Source organism: Capricornis sumatraensis, chromosome 3 (genome assembly GCF_032405125.1).
Source record: "Capricornis sumatraensis isolate serow.1 chromosome 3, serow.2, whole genome shotgun sequence".
Lineage (NCBI taxonomy): Eukaryota > Metazoa > Chordata > Mammalia > Artiodactyla > Bovidae > Capricornis > Capricornis sumatraensis.
The window spans coordinates 144038347-144056497 of record NC_091071.1 but is presented as its reverse complement, the minus strand read 5'-3'; the positions used below and the strand labels follow the sequence as shown (position 1 = coordinate 144056497).

At 33.8% G+C, this 18151-nt stretch overlaps 1 protein-coding gene across 1 annotated transcript in view; it reads left to right on the top strand.

The window, feature by feature from the left end:
• The window catches only part of ERBB4 (erb-b2 receptor tyrosine kinase 4), a 777579-nt gene that overhangs the window by 452173 nt on the left and 307255 nt on the right, over window positions 1–18151 (top strand). The window contains exons 8-12 of the mRNA XM_068968480.1: window positions 1183–1296; window positions 1386–1512; window positions 7965–8038; window positions 8963–9053; window positions 10740–10939. Of these exons, the coding sequence (XP_068824581.1) occupies window positions 1183–1296; window positions 1386–1512; window positions 7965–8038; window positions 8963–9053; window positions 10740–10939 (606 nt within the window). The remainder of the gene's footprint in view (window positions 1–1182; window positions 1297–1385; window positions 1513–7964; window positions 8039–8962; window positions 9054–10739; window positions 10940–18151) is intronic.

Below are 18151 nucleotides of genomic sequence, written 5' to 3'. Positions count from 1 at the left end.
CTGCTCTGGATCCCTTGAAGGTCAGAAGCCTTCTAGGCTACCAAATACTGCCAGAATCAGTATTTCCAAACATGGAAGAATGCTGCCTTCAAAACCCAAAAGTAGCCTGGCAGGTATTGTGTTTTCCCTTTATTGTAGAAATGGATGCAATAATTTGTCCTTATTTTTGGAAGGGAATGTTTGGCATATCCCACCGGAATTCTAAACATTCTACCATGGCAAATAATTAGACGTTCGTGGTTTATTTAGTAACCATTCCTAAAATCTGCTGCTGCTGCTGGTAAGTCGCTTCAGTCGTGTCCGACTCTGTGCGACCCCATAGATGGCAGCCCACCAGGCTCCCCCGTCCCTGGGATTCTCCAGGCCAGAACACTGGAGTGGGTTGCCATTTCCTTCTCCAATGCATGAAAGTGAAAAGGGAAAGTGAAGTCGCTCAGTTGTGTCTGACCCTCAGCGACCCCATGGACCGCAGCCTGCCAGGCTCCTCCATCCATGGGATTTTCCAGGCAAGAGTACTGGAGTGGAGTGCCATTGCCTTCTCCGTTCCTAAAATTATGGGGTCGCAAAAAGCCGGACATGACTGAGCAACTAACGCTTTCACTTTCCTAAAGTACTGCCCTTCCAAATTTCATCTTTTTTTCTTTATATGAAGCTATGGGACAGTTTCTACAGCTCTCCATTGAAAGGTGAACATATTTTAAACATTTCCTCCTGTGATATAAAGTACACTCCCTTCATCCAAGGCAGTTTAACTTCAGCTTCATTTGTGCTTCATGTAACTTGAAGTATTTTTAGATTTCAAACTTGTATCATGGCATGAAATGAAGTGGAACTGTTGAAAAACACAAACTAAATGTCATGCAGTTTCCTAAGACTATAAAAGAAATTCACTAGTCCTGGGGGGCAATTCAGGATGTGGAGCAGTAGCCAAGCAAGTACCAAATGTTGTTAACACACGCTGCCCTTGGATTTGAATGTAGATATTCATAGATGCTATTTCAGGTTGATTGCTATTTCAGGTTGATATGTTTAGATAAGGAGTTGTTGTACGGAAAAAAACATACACACTATCATTTTCAAAGGGTAATAATGTTCAAACCCTAAAATATCTTGTTTTAAATTCTATCGCTGAACATCAACGTTATTGATAAATTTACCTTTTTCTTTTTTTTTTTTTATCAGATAACTTTGTAGTTGATTCCAGTTCCTGTGTGCGTGCTTGTCCTAGTTCCAAGATGGAAGTAGAAGAAAATGGGATTAAAATGTGTAAACCTTGCACTGACATTTGCCCAAAAGGTAGTGATTTTGTACTGTCATTCTATGATAAAAATACATTTTATTGACTAAAGGAAATTTTTCTCAACTCCCTGATCTTGTTTCTACAGCTTGTGATGGCATTGGCACAGGATCATTGATGTCAGCTCAGACTGTGGATTCTAGTAATATTGACAAATTCATAAACTGTACCAAAATCAATGGGAATTTGATCTTCCTTGTCACTGGTATTCATGGGTCAGTATTACATTTTTATTGAAAATGTTATTGTAAAATATAGACAGAGTTTAAGAGATTCTTTAGTTTTATCAGTCTGATTCATTTTGACACAGAGTTCCATTATATATTAATGGTTTTTCCCAGCAAAATCAATGTCAGATTTCACCAGTGGTAATTATAAACCAAATTTTGCAAGAATAATCCAGATTATAAATTTGTTGACTACCTGTATTTGAAAATAATGATTTATATATAAGCTAAGATGTATTTATGGGATATTCTCCTCAAATCCATAGATTTTAGTGAGTTTGACACATTTGTAGATACATTTAGGGAAACACTGTCAGTGGATAAAGTGCGAAATTTCATTCAAATTCCTAACCCAATTAGTTCAAGATGACATAAATTAATTTTTTTTAATGTATTACACAGAAAAGTCAGTAAGTTGTAATTCTGAGCATTCAGACATTTTCTTTGCCCTGTTGTATCTTTTTAGGTTTTAGAGTTGAGAATTCAGTACTATTGTGAGAAATCTATTAAATGATTTCATTTTAGCAATAAAAACTGTAACATTTTCTAGGCTTCTTCATTCTAGAACCGCCTGCTGGTTTTAATGGGAAAAATGACCAAATTTGTATTCTTTCAATTGCAATGCAAATGTCAATATTTTTATGTTATATTTTATCTATTTGTCTATATCACTACTTAATCCCTAAATATTAGTGCTACAGGCTACAGAAAAAGAATATCACTCACATATTTCAATTCAAGGCCTACTCTAAACATATAACAGTTCTAGAAGCAAAACAATTTAACACTTTATGAATAAATATGTCAAATAGGAACAGCAAGAGAAATAAAACAAATGCTTCTTTCTATTCAAATAAATTACTTTAGGTCTTAGTACATAAAGCATTTCTTTACTTTAAAATGTAACTTTTAGTATAGATCTATGCCAGAAATACCAAGAGGTGTTTCTTGTTGCTGTTGTTGTTGTTTGGTTTCTTTTTATTTTTTAAATAAGGTCCAGATTTTAAATCTCTTTAAAAAACATGCACATGATTACTCTATTCTTGTGTGGCAACAATCTGTTGGAGCTGGGTGGTACTAGTCATTTTGAGATGGGACACATTCAATTGAATTCACCATCATTCCCACTGGCCCTCTATATCCATTTACATTGTTATATTTGCCTTCTTGGCTCCACTGTGTAAGAGGCCTGGGACAATATTTAAGTTCATCTGTATAATTTAACATATGCATATCATTTAGTAAAACAAATATCTACATTTTAGGTATTTTGTGAAACCAAATATCACTGTACATGAAAGATCATATTATGTTAACAGTGTCTTCTGAGAAATAAGAAGACACAGGCCACCAATTCACATTGACTGCTTCCACATGGATATACTAATAATAAATGGATGGGCCTCAAGTCCATCTGCATGGGGAAAGATTTAAAAACATAGTCTCATGAATTGCTTTAGACAAGTGGTTTTCATTACAATCAGGCCCAACATCCATCATTTTTGAAATAAAATTTAATTCATTTTAAAATATTAATTTAAAATTTCAATTTAAATTCATTCTTAATTTTGAAATAAAAGCCATAGATTATGTACTCTACCTATAAACATAGTTTTATAAAGTCATTATAATTTTAGTTTAAAGAAGAAGTTTGAAAAGTAATATTTAATAAAATATGTATTGATAGGAAAATGATTAGCTACTTTTTGTCATACAAGTGTGGATTCATAGGAGGGAAGATTAGAAGTCACTCTGTGCATGAAGTATGGGAAAATAAAGTGCAAAGAAACAGATGAACACTGGAATGTTGTTGTATGAATAGAGGCAACATTACTACAGAGTTGTACACAAAATATAACACACTATGAAGTTTGTACACATGAGCTTCTAAACCAGGTGGAGCATTTTAAGGTGGTTCAAGACATAAAGCAATCCTTTGCTTTGAAAGGTATTTAACTTGTCTTGGGATTATTACTAAATCCTGTAGTGTCTCTCAAGCTCAATCATAACTGAAACCTCTTGACGGATGTCCCAAATGACCATACATTCACAAGTATGAGCAGAATTATTATAAAACATCAGACCAATCCAGACTTTCAAGGAGACACTAAGTGAAAAATGACAAAAATCAACTCACATGAATTAGAAATAGAAAGGTAAGCCAAGTTTCTCTTAAAAATAAGAGTCAAATGTTCTACTTGATTAACTTGATCCACACTAGACTGGAGTTTGGTTTGAGTCTCTACCATGGACAATCTGCATTGAGCTGTGTGGTTTCCATGCCAAACACTCAGTGTCCTCCCATATGGAGTTGAGAACTGGATTAAAAATAAATAACTACCTCCTCTGGGTGTAGTGGGGATTCAAAGCAAATATATGTATATATTTTTAAGCGTTTAGTCCAATACCTAGAATAGAGTAAATCTTAATAAATGGTATAAAAAAGAAAGAAAAAGGTGGGAAAAGGAGGAAAAGAGGAGAAAGACAATGAAAAGTAACACAAATAAAACTTAAAAAAAAAACACTAAAGCCCCCCACCCAGAATTAAAGAAAATTTAAAACAGTTAGAGAAAAAGGCAGTTCGAAAGCAAATCTCAGTGACTATATCTAGTATCTAGTTTTTAGCACAGCATATAGTGTAACAGATATTATTTCACAGACTATTGGAAACTGAATAAAGTCAAATTTATCTTTCTGCCAATACTTACTTTATGACAAATCATACTTCCTACCTCAGAATATTATGATTAGTCTTTAATTATAGCAAGTAAATGTAACATTATAATTAATATTATTGTGTCTTAAGCATAATATATGTTATTTCCAGAGCAAATATATATATGAAAGATGACATGTTCCTCCTTCCTAGTCTCTTGACAACATGAAACATATTCTGAAGCCTTTCTCTTTCATCTTAGGAAGGCGTTAACATAAAGTTAATTGAGTAGATCTCAGATAGTTATGGATAGGCACATGTGTATTCATGTATGTAATGTGTGTGTGTATAGACAGATTTTGAAGGTGAATAATATGAGATATTATAAACAGAAAGCTTTTAGTAAATTAACAAAATGGTTTATTCCACTTAATTCTCATTATCCTCAGTCTTCTACTAACTAGATTTTGATAGGTTGAATCATTTGATTAAAATAGCTAGAGTATTTCTTTAAACTAATGGAAAGGAAAAATCTGTAATTAAATGAGATTATACATTTCAAAATCAAATTTCTGCTAAAAACAAATTTACTGTGAAGTTGTCATTAAAAAGTTAATGCATGAAAGAGTTCAAGGAAATATTCACTTTATAGCACAATACCACCCTTGCTAGAAATAAAGTAGACACTATTATTTTCTTATTTAGACTGGAAACTGCAGGCAAAATTCAGTGTTCAGGGTTATCATAGGATCTCCTTTCATGTTTTGTCATGTCTAACAATGCTCATGTGTGTATGCTGAGAGCAATAAAATGCTCACCAAATAAGCATACCCATGCTGTGTCACAATCTAACACTAATAAGAAAGTGCTTAGATGATAGACTGTAATGATGATAGATAATGGGAAACAGATTATGAGTTTGGTGGAAAAAAAAATGTGATTTCAATGGAACTGTGAAAATATGCTTCTCTCCCTTTATTCTGAGCTTTATTGGGTCACCAAACACACTCACAAGGACATAGCATTCATTTTCATGACCCTACATTTAGCTAGGAAAGTTCTCAGTTTAAAAATATCATGGATTTCAAGTGACTTGATGGAACTCCTTAAGGTTACTTTGAAGTCGGTAAGTGGGATTCTGTCAACTTATTTTATGAGAGTCCTGAATCTCTAAATTAAGTATATAAAATTTCTGTGGTCCATTGGTTTTCATGTGAACAGTCTAGAATTTATTTCAATCCTGGCAACCTGTAGGTGTTCTCAGTAAAAGTTTGGACTCACCCCACTATTGCATGTTTGCCCTGAACTTTGAGTGTTTCTCAGTAAAGCGAGAATATTTGATTATATTACTAGAGCTGTTCTATGTATTGCTTTACAGCAAAAACAAATGTAGAAAGCTCATTCTACTACTGCAGAGCTGGCATTTCCCCTGCCTATGGAAATCTTTGCATATTAGAAAATTACAGCAACCAGAGTTTTCCCACAAATAATTTTGTGGCCCCATATTCACCAGAAGCATATATATTCATTCCATATATCTTCATTTTCAAATAGAGCAAATTTGCCAGAATATTTGAATTAGGCTTTAAGCTTTTAAAATGTATTCATGTCTCTTTAAGGAAACTCTCAATTGTTTATGTGTGAATTACAGAGTAACTCATTTATAGTGTTTCCAAGCCTTTTATAACATGCCATGTTAAACTAATAGTACAGTATATAGATTACACTTCTTGATTTTTTTCCTTGGAAGTAGTAATTTCATCAAGCAAAGTTTTTTGTTTTTGTTTTTGTTTTTACTTTTAAAAGATATGCGATTGTTCACAGTATAAATGAACATGTTTATGAACCAAGCTAAGAGAGTCAGTACAAGGCAGTTTTAGAGATCAAGGTTGCTGAACTAATACTGAATTTCCAAAGGCTCTAATGACTGGATAAATAAAAGCCAGTGGATTCAGACTCAGATTCTTGGAAGACAGGCCTGTCTATTTGTCAGAGGATTGCAGAACACCTTGACTGATAGCCTCCAATGGATCATGTATCCTAGGTTATATTCCTATATGAAAAAGAGGGTCCTCAGATACTGCTAAAACAACAGATATCCACAGCAAGGATAAAATTCAGCTGATTGCTAAAGATGGATACAAACTTCTAAAAAGCCTCGTTTGTTGATTTTAGAAGTTTGATCTTTCTTGAAGAAATGACCAATATATGGAATTTAATTTTTCTCTGAAGAGTATGTGTTAGTATGAGGTTTTTACTTGACCAGAATAGCAAAGAACACCTTTTAAAGTAATAAAGCCTAAAAAAATTTACTATATGTTACTTAAGAAAATTGAAGGTAGTGCTTGAATTACTGAGAAATGTTGAATGTTATGTTTATATTTGGCTTAATATTTAAGTATGCATGTCAACATGTTTAAATGAAAAAATATTTTCCTAAGATGAAAACTTCTAAAACAAAACCATCAACTATTTAATATTAAAGGTATTTTATATTTATTTTGGAAAGACAAGGCAATTATGTATCAATAACATTTATTTAAAAATATATGTATGTATTAAGAGATGGTATTTTTAAAACTCCACAAAATACACAACACTTTTTGAGTATTATTAAATTTATGGTAAATTTTGTTTTCAAATGTTACTATAATTCATATAGATGGAAGCTAATAGCTCCTGTCCTATGAAGGTAAACATAAATAAATCAGATAGGAGCAAGATTGCACTCATAATCAATGTGAAGATATAGAAAAAAATGTTTACATTCTGTATTTGTTTTTATCCTTCTTATGAAATTACAAATTCTGTTAGCAGTTTAGTATGCTTTGAGAAGCCCAAAAGTTAGTTATTCTCACTATAACATAATTTATTTGCAGAGTATATTTTCCCAGTTGAGAATAGACTTTTAAAGGCAAAATAAAATGGTTAATAAATGAAATTGCTATATGTGGAGATTTCTTCAGGAGAGTCAAATTTAACCATTCCTCTGGATCTAGAATAGCCTTCAATCAAAAATTTATATTGTGTCCTAAAAATGTCCTCAAAGTGCATTTTGATCCCCTTCCACATCTTGCATAGAAAAGTCTGGATAAAACATTGCTAAACTTCCTATTGGACTTTGCTGGTCGCTCAGTGGAATAGAATCCATCTGCCAATGCAGGAAAAGGGGGTTCAATCCCTGGGTCAAGAAGTTCCCCTGGAGAAAGAAATGGCAACCCACTCCAGTATTCTTGCCTGGGAAACCCCATGGACAGAAGAGGATGATTGGCTACAGTCCCTGGTGTCACAAAAGAGTTGGACACAGCTTCAGTTCAGTTCAGTTCAGTCACTCAGTCGTGTCCGACTCTTTGCGACCGCATGAATTGCAGCACGCCAGGCCTCCCTGTCCATCACCATCTCCCAGAGTTCACTCAGACTCACGTCCATCAAGTCAGTGATGCCATCCAGCCATCTCTTCCTCTGTCATCCCCTTCTCCTCCTGTCCCCAACCCCTCCCAGCATCAGAGTCTTTTCCAATGAGTCAACTCTTCGCATGAGGTGTCCAAAGTACTGGCGTTTCAGCTTAAGCACCATTCCTTCCAAAGAAATCCCAGGGTTGATCTCCTTCAGAATGGAGTGGTTGGATCTCCTTGCAGGACACAGCTTAGGGACTAAACAACAACAACCTTCTTATTGCTAATTAAAGTTCAATTTGAATGGAATAATTGCTGACACATTTCTCATATTTTTCACTCCTTTATCTATTTTTAAATTTGACTTCATTTTTTTCTTGATTTTCTAGGGACCCTTACAATGCAATTGAAGCCATAGACCCAGAGAAACTGAATGTCTTTCGGACAGTCCGAGAGATAACAGGTAATTTTTTGTGTGAGTTTGTTGTGCTATGAACTATGGGAATTTTAGTGTTTTGTTGAAATTATTACATAGTATTGGAATTTTTCAAAGCAAATTCTAGTTTTAAAAAAGCATTATTTAAAATGCTGAGTGTCTTAATTCCTTAGCATTTGTGTACGTTTTGAAAACTGTAGAACTAGAAAAATAAAATACCCTTGAAATTTTGGTGTTACTGTTTTTGAAAATGTCAGTGGGTCTTTGAACCCATGGTTGGTTTGTTTGTTTTTTTTTCCTATTTAGTTTTCACAAGTACTGTTGAAAGTACAGTTGAAAGTACAGTTGAAAGTACTGTTGAAAGTACAGGTAGGATTCATTTAGCACATGTTTTTTGAGCACCGGATGTTTTCAGCACTGTCAGAATGGATGATATGGGGACTATAGACATGAATTAGGAATGAGCTTGCTATCAAAGAATGTAAAATCAAATGAGGAGGGTTAGGTATAAACATAAATGTCAGGATGCAAGAGAGACAGCTGATGTTGTAAATGTACAGAGAAGATGGCAAAAGATTTTAGGAAAATTGAAGCAGTATTTTTCTATGTATCTAGTTAGACTAAATATCTTTGCTTTTAGAAGACTGAATCCAACTAAGAATCATTTAAATCTTTATACTATACAGTGATATGATTCTGTGTGTCTGAAAAACACTCATTCTTCATGTTCATTATTTTGACATTCATTATCTATTGAGGATTGCAGTCCAGAAACTTTGGGTAAGACACTGAATCTTGGAAGAAAAAACATGAGATAGAATGGTTCAAAAATGGGAATAATTTTGTCTTTTTCTTGCCTTCCATTTTCATCATATCTCCAGAATAATTAAAATTAAACACTGTTACTAAGACAATGACATTCTGAATTTTTATTATATCTATGTTTTGTAGGTTTCTTGAACATACAGTCATGGCCTCCAAACATGACTGACTTCAGTGTTTTTTCTAACTTGGTAACCATTGGTGGGAGAGTACTCTATAGGTAGGTGTATATGTAATATTAAAGTAATTTTAGTGTTTGGCAGGTATGGAGTACATGATGTGAAACATAAAACAGTAACTTCTTTTCAATCATATTTTATCATAATTAAAAGATAGAGTTGAGTAACTTGGTAATGGTGTCAGTGTATGGGATACAAATGCTATTTTACCAGGAAGTTCTCATTTGGTGTCTGAATCTATCATTTGGACAAAGCATCATAGCACTGATGTTTTAGAAATTGGTTCACCACCCTATATGCTGTACTGGTTAATAATGGACAGAAAATCAGGGCTCAGAAGTTTTTATTGTTCTAAAGTTCTAATGTCAGTATATTTATTCATATAATAAAAATGTTTTATTTATTAAGCCACTGCTTTTATTTTACTTTGGAATTTGTCTGCATGAAATCATTGTTTATGAACAGTTAAACGTTGATTTATATAAGGTGACTTAGACTTAATTTTTCTACTTAAATCTGAAAGATGTCAAAAATCAATACTGTCATCAAATATTCTATAATTATAGCTCACAGAAAGTCCATTGAATTAAATAGATATATCTATAAGAGGTTCTAAAATATAAATGTAATAGAAAAGGATAGTGCTATGTGGAACCAATTTTTACTATCCACTGAATAAAATATTATAAATCTCAGTCAAAGCATTGTTATGCTCATCGTGAACATAATTGTAATCAACAATTAGGGGTGGTCATGATGGGAAGAAAGAATTGAGAGGGTGAATTACATCCCAGTTTGGTACACACACACATTATATAAATGTGTATTATAGTTCATCTTGCATTTATATATATAAAATACATGCAAAAATTCTGAGTATATAAAAGTAAAGCAAGTTTAGATTTATAAGGAAGCAAAAGGGGACAGCTTTGATCTCTGAAATATAAAATAATATTCATAAGTTGATTGAGATTTGGGAAACAGTTATTCTTTAGAGAATGAAGAAACAATTAAATTATAAAGTTGACCATGTTGAAATGAAAACAGCATACTTGAGATGATAATTTGTTTCCACAGTGTAGTTGTTACTTAACTTTTAGAAATGCTTTCTCATTTATCCAAGTCTTCTGAGCATCTTTTTAAAGTTTTAGTTTAATTTTATTCTTCTCTTTAATTTTTGACATCTTCTCTCTGTATATATTTTTCAACTATTATAATTATATTTTGGTTTCTGAGGTATAAATGAAAGCTAAATATCTGTAGTCATTTCCTGTGATGTGTACCCTCTGAAAGTGTGTCTAAATTTATTTAATAGAGTAGAATTAATATCTTATTTTGGATATGTGAACAATCACCCTATCAACATGTATTTAATTATTTAGCCTTAATCCAGGATTTCATTCTTGATGAATTTAGATTGAGAAAGGCAGTGAGTAGATATGTCAGTGGTACATATGTAGACAGAAATAGAGATATCACTGATATTCATATTTCTAAAAGATGGGCTTTTTTGAGAGGTGGGTCAAATGATTACTTTTGAAAGTGTCAGTGTATAGCGTTGTAAAGAAATAATGTTCAGATTACAGGTTCATTTATTTAATCTTTTTTATGCTCTATTAACATTCTTTTGGGAGTAAGATATGACAACCATATTTTACTTGATAATAGATGTCATGGCCAGAAAACAATTACTATTGTTTCATTTTTTTCCCCTTCCCTTCCTTTAGTGGCCTTTCCTTGCTTATCCTCAAGCAACAGGGCATCACTTCTCTACAATTCCAGTCCTTGAAAGAAATCAGTGCGGGGAACATCTATATCACTGACAACAGCAATCTGTGCTATTATCATACCATTAACTGGACAACACTGTTCAGCACAGTCAACCAAAGGATAGTGATTCGGGACAATAGGAAAGCTGAAAACTGTAGTAAGTACATTACCCAGACAATAAAACCTAGAAACTTTAAACATTTTTTAAAATATTCTACATTGTGTAAAACAATTAAAAATGATAGGTCAGGATTGCCCTTTTTTCCTCAACACTTAAAAAAGGTTGGTATAAAACAATCAAATGGGTGACTTTTATAACATATTGCATGTTTTCATTATGTATTTCATGTTCTCAAATCATGCCTAATCTTAAGAACCTCCTGCAGAGATTTACATCCAACAGGTGTAAGTGGAACCTGGGAATCTAAATATTTAATAGGCGTCCCAGGTACTTCCTCAATTTCAATCAATTTGTGGAAATCCACTCTTAAATTTTCTGTTTACTTTTTGTTTCAATGAATTTGGTGACATAGAAAAGCAAAATATTTGCCATTTAGAGGTGGTAGGGATAAAAGGACATTTTCTTTTGAAGTGTGTAAAAATGCTCTTCTAAAAGTTTGTCATTCAAGAAATAAGTTCATTTCATAAATTTGTTTTTATAATCATGGAGTTTTCTTTTTTCATTTATTTTACTAAATATTATTTTTTCCATCATTTCTTTGTCACACAGAAGCAAATAGTGTTTTCATGAGTACATAATTAAGCCATTCCCATCTTATACTTTGATATTCTAATGATAATACTTAATTCTTCCCTGTTTTCCTTCTTAGTAATACTTTTTTCTACATCCTATAGGTGACATACTATGAATATAGTACTAATTTACTTATGATAAATATAAAATAAAAATACTTAGAATTCAAATGATCTGTTAACAAATGCATGTTCTTATTGAGGTCATGATAGATCAGTTCTTTTTAAAAGTTCCATTCCTTATTTTTCTGTTAGGAAGTCTTCTTGCTTCTTTGATCTCAACATCATAGCAATCACAAGGGTGTACATACATAATGATTAAGTTCACTAAGTATCCTAATGAATAGTACAGGACACATTAAGAAAATGTAAACTCTGAAGAAGTTAACATGACTTAAATTTACCAGGGTATGTGGTCAACTGATTATTTATCTCTATCCCACCTTGTTCCAGAAGGGGTTTAAGCCAGTTTAGATTAGCAATTTTTACAAAATATAACATAATTTGTGAGGAATTCACACTTTAGTTCTCTTGGATCCTTAAATATATTTTCCAGAGAAAATAGATCTACTTCAACATGATTTCAACATATAATTCTTGTTTTGAGTGAACTTAAGTTCTTATATATTCTTCTGTTCCTCATAGAATCAAGAAATATAAAATCATATTATATATCAAAATATGTATATCCACATTGAATGAGATTTATCCTTATATTGAGCCTAGATTGTTTCCTTAGTTTTATATATTTCTGATTCCTGACAGAATGCTTCTCTTTTTTTCTGTAATACCTAAGTTTTTTATCCCACATTACTATATGTGTTTTTGTACATGCCCCAGACAAGATAGATTATCCATGGAAGTAAGATAGAATATTTTTCAACACTAACATAAATATTTCTCTAAGTCAGAATTATAGTCTCATTTTCTCTCACTTTGAAATTCTTTGTACACTGTTTGAAATTTTTGCTTTTGAAAAAAATTTTAGTACACTGTTTGAAAATTTTGTTTTTGAAAAAACAAAACAAAATGAAAATAAAACAATAGTATTACTAGCTTTCAAAAGTAAGATTTAACCATGAAAAGAAAACCTGAAGAAAAAAATAAAAGAATCAGAGAAAAACATTATTCTTCTTTGACTCATTTAATCATTTTTCAAGTCCTTTCTTTTACATTTTGTAAACCTGAGTAAAAAACAAATGGGAAAAGAAAATGCAGAAAGAAACTAGCTATAAGAAAGCAAGATAGGAAAAATTTATGCAATTATTCCTTATTTCTTTAAGACTTCTAAAATTTTCAAACAACCAAAAGAAGATTAATAATAGTAACCTAAAATTTAACATGTTCTTCAGCTTTCAGCATTATATCTCTTGGACATTTAGCCACTTTTAAAACCGTGAACATATTTTATTGTTCTGTAGAGTTATAGTTGACTTAACAGTTTGAGGAAGAAATGAAACAGTTTGAAGAAAGCAGCTTTGTGGTGCTATAAATAAAATTAAGCATTTTATTTTTCATTTTTAACATCTTAGAGTGAAAAATGTTTGCATGAAATCCATTTATCAAAATTTGGGCTTCGGTCTCATAGTACATTGGATCCAGCGTTCTTAGAAATGTAATTATCCTATAAAATTGATCTCAGAGGTGTTGCTGATGTTTACACTGAGCCTGCAATGGCTGCCCACATGGGACTGAGACCATTTTATTACCCACAGTATTATCTGCAAGTTCGGTTAAATTCAGTTCAGTTCAGTCTATTAGTCGTATCTAACTCTTTGCAACCCCATGAATCGCAGCACGCCAGGCCTCCCTGTCCATCACCAACTCCCGGAGTTTACGTAAACTCTTGCCCATCGAGTCGGTGATGCCATCCAGCCATCTCATCCTCTGTCGTCCCCTTCTCCTCCTGCCCTCAATCCCTCCCAGCATCAGAGTCTTTTCCAATGAGTCAACTCTTCACATGAGGTGGCCGAAGTATTGGAGTTTCAGCTTCAACATCAGTCCTTCCAAAGAACACACAGGACTGATCTCCTTAAGGATGAACTGGTTGGATCTCCTTGCAGTCCAAGGGACTCTCAAGAGTCTTCTCCAACACAACAGTTTCAAAAACATCAATTCTTCAGCACTCAGCTTTCTTCACAGTCCAACTCTCACATCCATACATGACCACTGGAAAAACCATAGCCTTGACTAGACGGACTTCTGTTGGCAAAGTAAGGTCTCTGCTTTTTAATATGCTACCTAGGTTGGTCATGACTTTTCTTCCAAGCAGTAAGCATCTTTTCATTTCATGGCTGCAGTCACCATCTGCAGTGATTTTGAAGCCCCCCAAAATAAAGTCTGACACTGTTTCCACTGTTTCCCCATCTATTTGCCATGAAGTGATGGGACCAGATGCCATGATCTTAGTTTTCTGAATGTTGAGCTTTAAGTATCTGCAAGTGGGTAAACTTAAATATTGTTTCATTTTAAATTGTAGATACTGCATTATTAAACATTCTTTCTTAGTATACCACACACGAGATACATACAAGCACATATACATATTCATTACAAGATGGATACACAGACATGCAGCATAAGGTATGTATTTATACACTCACACAGCACATATACATACATGTACACCACCCTAGAACTCATACGCAGGCATGCACACAGATAAATGCACATACCTACCATCACCATAAAATATGCTCATCTAAATCTATATATCAGCTTGGTAGCTTAAAAGGAAAAAAATCAGTCTTGATTTTTAAGTTATTTTTTTAGTTCAACATGACTTAAAACAGTAATGACAATAAAAGAAAAACTTCACCTCATCTGTATAGTGTATAACTTGAGCAGTCTTAATCTTTAAAGTCAAAAATTTCAAAGTAGACTTTATGGTTTGACGAGATTGAGAGAAACACCAGGGTATGAAAAGCTGGAACATTTTTTTGCCTCCTTTATTTTTACGGTTTTGGGACAAAACAGTGCTAGTTGGAAGGAGATTTAGACTAAGTATATAATAATATTTGAGGTTTCTGTAAATAATTAAGCATAAAGATTTTAACACTAGAATATAAACAATGAAGCCATAAATATTAACTAAACTTTCATAATCTAGTTACATTTGAACTGATACATCTCCATTTTAAAATTATTTGCATGAACACACTGAAACCCAACATAGAGAAGCCATATTCAATAATTACTTTTAAAAATGAAAATAATTTAATTTTTCTAATTATAACAGTATTTTTATTATCATTAGAATATAAAACAATAGACATATATAAAATAATACATACTTTTTGTAAATAGATAAATAATGAAACATTTGTTTAGAAGCCATAATGATTAAAACTATGCTCCTGGCATGAAAACAGACATATAGATCAGTGGAACAGAATCAAGACTCCAGAAATAAAACCACATGTAAGTCTAACTAATATTTAATAAGGATGACAAGAATATTCAATAAGGAAAGGATAATTGATCAGTAAATTAAGATGGGAAAATAATGATAATCACGTGCAAAAGAAAGAAATTGCACCCCTATATTATACTACTCACAAAAATGCACTCAAAAAAGATTAAGGACTTAAACATAAGCCCCAAACCACAATATTCCTAGAAGAAACATCGAAGATTGTAGGTTCCTTGACACTGGTTTTGGTAATGACTTTATGGATATGACATTGAAAGCAGAATCAACAAAAGCAAAAATAAGTGGGACTACATCAAACTAAAAAGTTTATGCATAGCCAAAAGAACAACAAAAGCAATCAACAAAATGTAAAGCCAAACTGTCTAATTGGAGAAAATATTTGCAAGTCATGTATCTGATAAGGCCTTAATACAAGCATATATAAAAGTATATAAAGAACTAAAAAACTGAATAACAAACAATCTGGTGTGAAAATGTGCAGAGAATGTGAACAGATGTTTCTCTAAAGAAGACATGCAAATAGCAACAAGTCATGAAAAGGTGCTCAACACTCAATGTCACTAATCAGAGTGTGTAAGTCACTTCAGTTGTGTCTGACATTTTTCGACCCTATGGACTGTAATCCGCCAGGCTTCTCTGTCCATGGGATTCTCCAAACAAGAATACTAAAGTGGCTTGCCATTTCCTTCTCTAGGGGATATTCCTGACTCAGGGGTAGAACCCATGTTTCTTACTTATCCTGCATCGGCAGGCAGGTTCTTTACCACTAGCGCCACCTGGGGGTAGGGACATGTTAATGCAAATTGAAACCACAATGAGATACCAATTTCTGTTAGAATTACTACTATCAAAAAGCAAAGACATAACAAGTGCTGGTGAGGGTGTGGAGAAAAGGGACCTCTAGTACACTGTTGGAGTGAATGTAATTGAGGCAGTCATGATGGAAAATGGTACAGAAATTCCTCAAAAAATCAAAAATAAAATTACTATACCTAGCAATTTCACTTCTCTCCATCCTCATGTTCATTGCAGCACTATTCACAATAGCCAAGATATGGAAACAATGTGTCTGTCAACAGTTGACTGTATAAAGCATATGTTGCATGTATATAGATTGATATATACACACAGTGGCATATTCAGCCATAAAAAAGAAGAAAATCCTTCCATATGTGGCAACATAGGTAGACCTTCAGGACATCAATATTAAGTGGATTAAGTTAGACAGAGAATGACAAATATTGTATGACAGGAGTTTCATGCAGAATCTAAAACCATTAAACTCACAGAAACAGGGAGTAGAATGATGGTTGCCAGAATCTGAGGAGTAGGGGAAATAGTAAGGTACTGATCAAAGTGTACAAACTTTATAAGTTCTGGAGATCTAAATGGTTCAATTCAGGTGCTCAGTCATGTCCGACTCTTTTTGACCCCATGGATTGCAACATGCCAGGCTTCCCTATCCATCACCAAATCCTGGAGTTTGTGCTCAGCTTTCTTTATAGACCAACTCTTACATCCATACATGACTACTGGATCTAAGGTACAGCATAGCAACTATAGTTAACAAAACTCTATTTTATATTTGAAAGTTGCAGTGAGAGTAGAGATTTTATGTTTCCACCACCACAACAACAAAATAGTAATTATGTGAAGTGAAGGATATATTATATTAATTTATGGTGATCAACACTTACATGTGTATCAAATCACATTGTACACCTTAAATTTAAGCAATGTTAGAAGACTAAAAACTTTATCTCAGTAAATCTGTAAAAAATAAAACATGATCATAATTGTGCAAACTTTAAGTCTTTTGATATAATGAAAATAAACATAATTAAAAGAAAAGAAAACAGAGTTTATCAGCTCACAGAACTGGGAAGTGCAAGGGGGATCTTCCTTCAGGTACAGATGGCTCCAGGGGTTAAACATTACCATGACTCAATTCTTCAACATTGCCTGATTCTGCTTTCTCAATAGGTCAGCTCTCTTTCTTCATTAGTTGCATTGACTGCAGCCATGAAATTAAAAGACACTTACTCCCTGGAAGGAAAGTTATGACCAACCTAGACAGCGTATTAAAAAGCAGAGACACTACTTTGTCACCAAAGGTCTGTCTAGTCAAGGCTCTGGTTTTTCCAGTAGTCATGTATAGATGTGAGAGTTGGACTATAAAGAAAGCTGAGCTCTGAGGAACTAATGCTTTTGAACTGTGGTGTTGGAGAAGACTCTTCAGAGTCCCTTGGACTGCAAGGAGATCCAACCAGTCCATCCTAAAAGAGATCAGTCCTGGCTGTTCACTGGAAGGACTGATGTTGAAGCTGAAATTCCAATACTTTGTCCACCTGATGCAAAGAGGCGACTCATTTGAATAGACCCTGATGCTGGGAATGATTAGGGAAGGAGGAGAAGGGGATGACAGAGGATGAGATGGTTGGATGGCATCACCGACTCAATGGACATGGGTTTGGGTAAACTCCAGCAGTTGGTGATGGACAGGGAAGCTTGGCATGCTGCAGTTCATGGGGTCACAAAGAGTTGGACACGACTGAGCGACTGAACCGAACCATCTGTACAATGGATAGCTAGTGGGAAACTGCTGTATAACATAGGGAGCTCAGCTCAGTGCTCTGTGATGACCTAGAGAGTTGGGATGGGGCTTGGCTCAAGAAGGAGGAAGTGTGTGTATACTTTTAGCTGATTCACATTGTGTGTACAGCGGAAACTAACAGACATTGTAAATCTTCATCCTCCAATTAAAGAAGAAATATTTAGAAGTCACTAAAAATCTTTATCCCTGCCCAGAGTATTCTCCAGGATTATGAGTATGGGTAAAATAGCCCTATTTTCTCTCTCTCAACATTTGTGTTGTGGAAAGAACCCTGACTGACCCTGCTTGGGTCAAATATGCCTATCTCTGGACAGTTCAACTATTTTCTCTCTCCCACCAACTATTCGAATATGTTTTAAAGTCAGTCCCTTCAAAGCATTTGAAGTGAAATTTTATAGAAAGTGTTAGTTGCTCAATCATGTCCAACTCTTTGGGCCAAAGGACTGTATGTAGCCCTCCAGCTTCCTCTGTCCATGGAATGCTCCAGGCATGAATACTAAGAGGGTACCCATTCCTTTCTACATGGAATTTTTCTGACCCAGGGGTCAAACCCATATCTCCTACTTTGC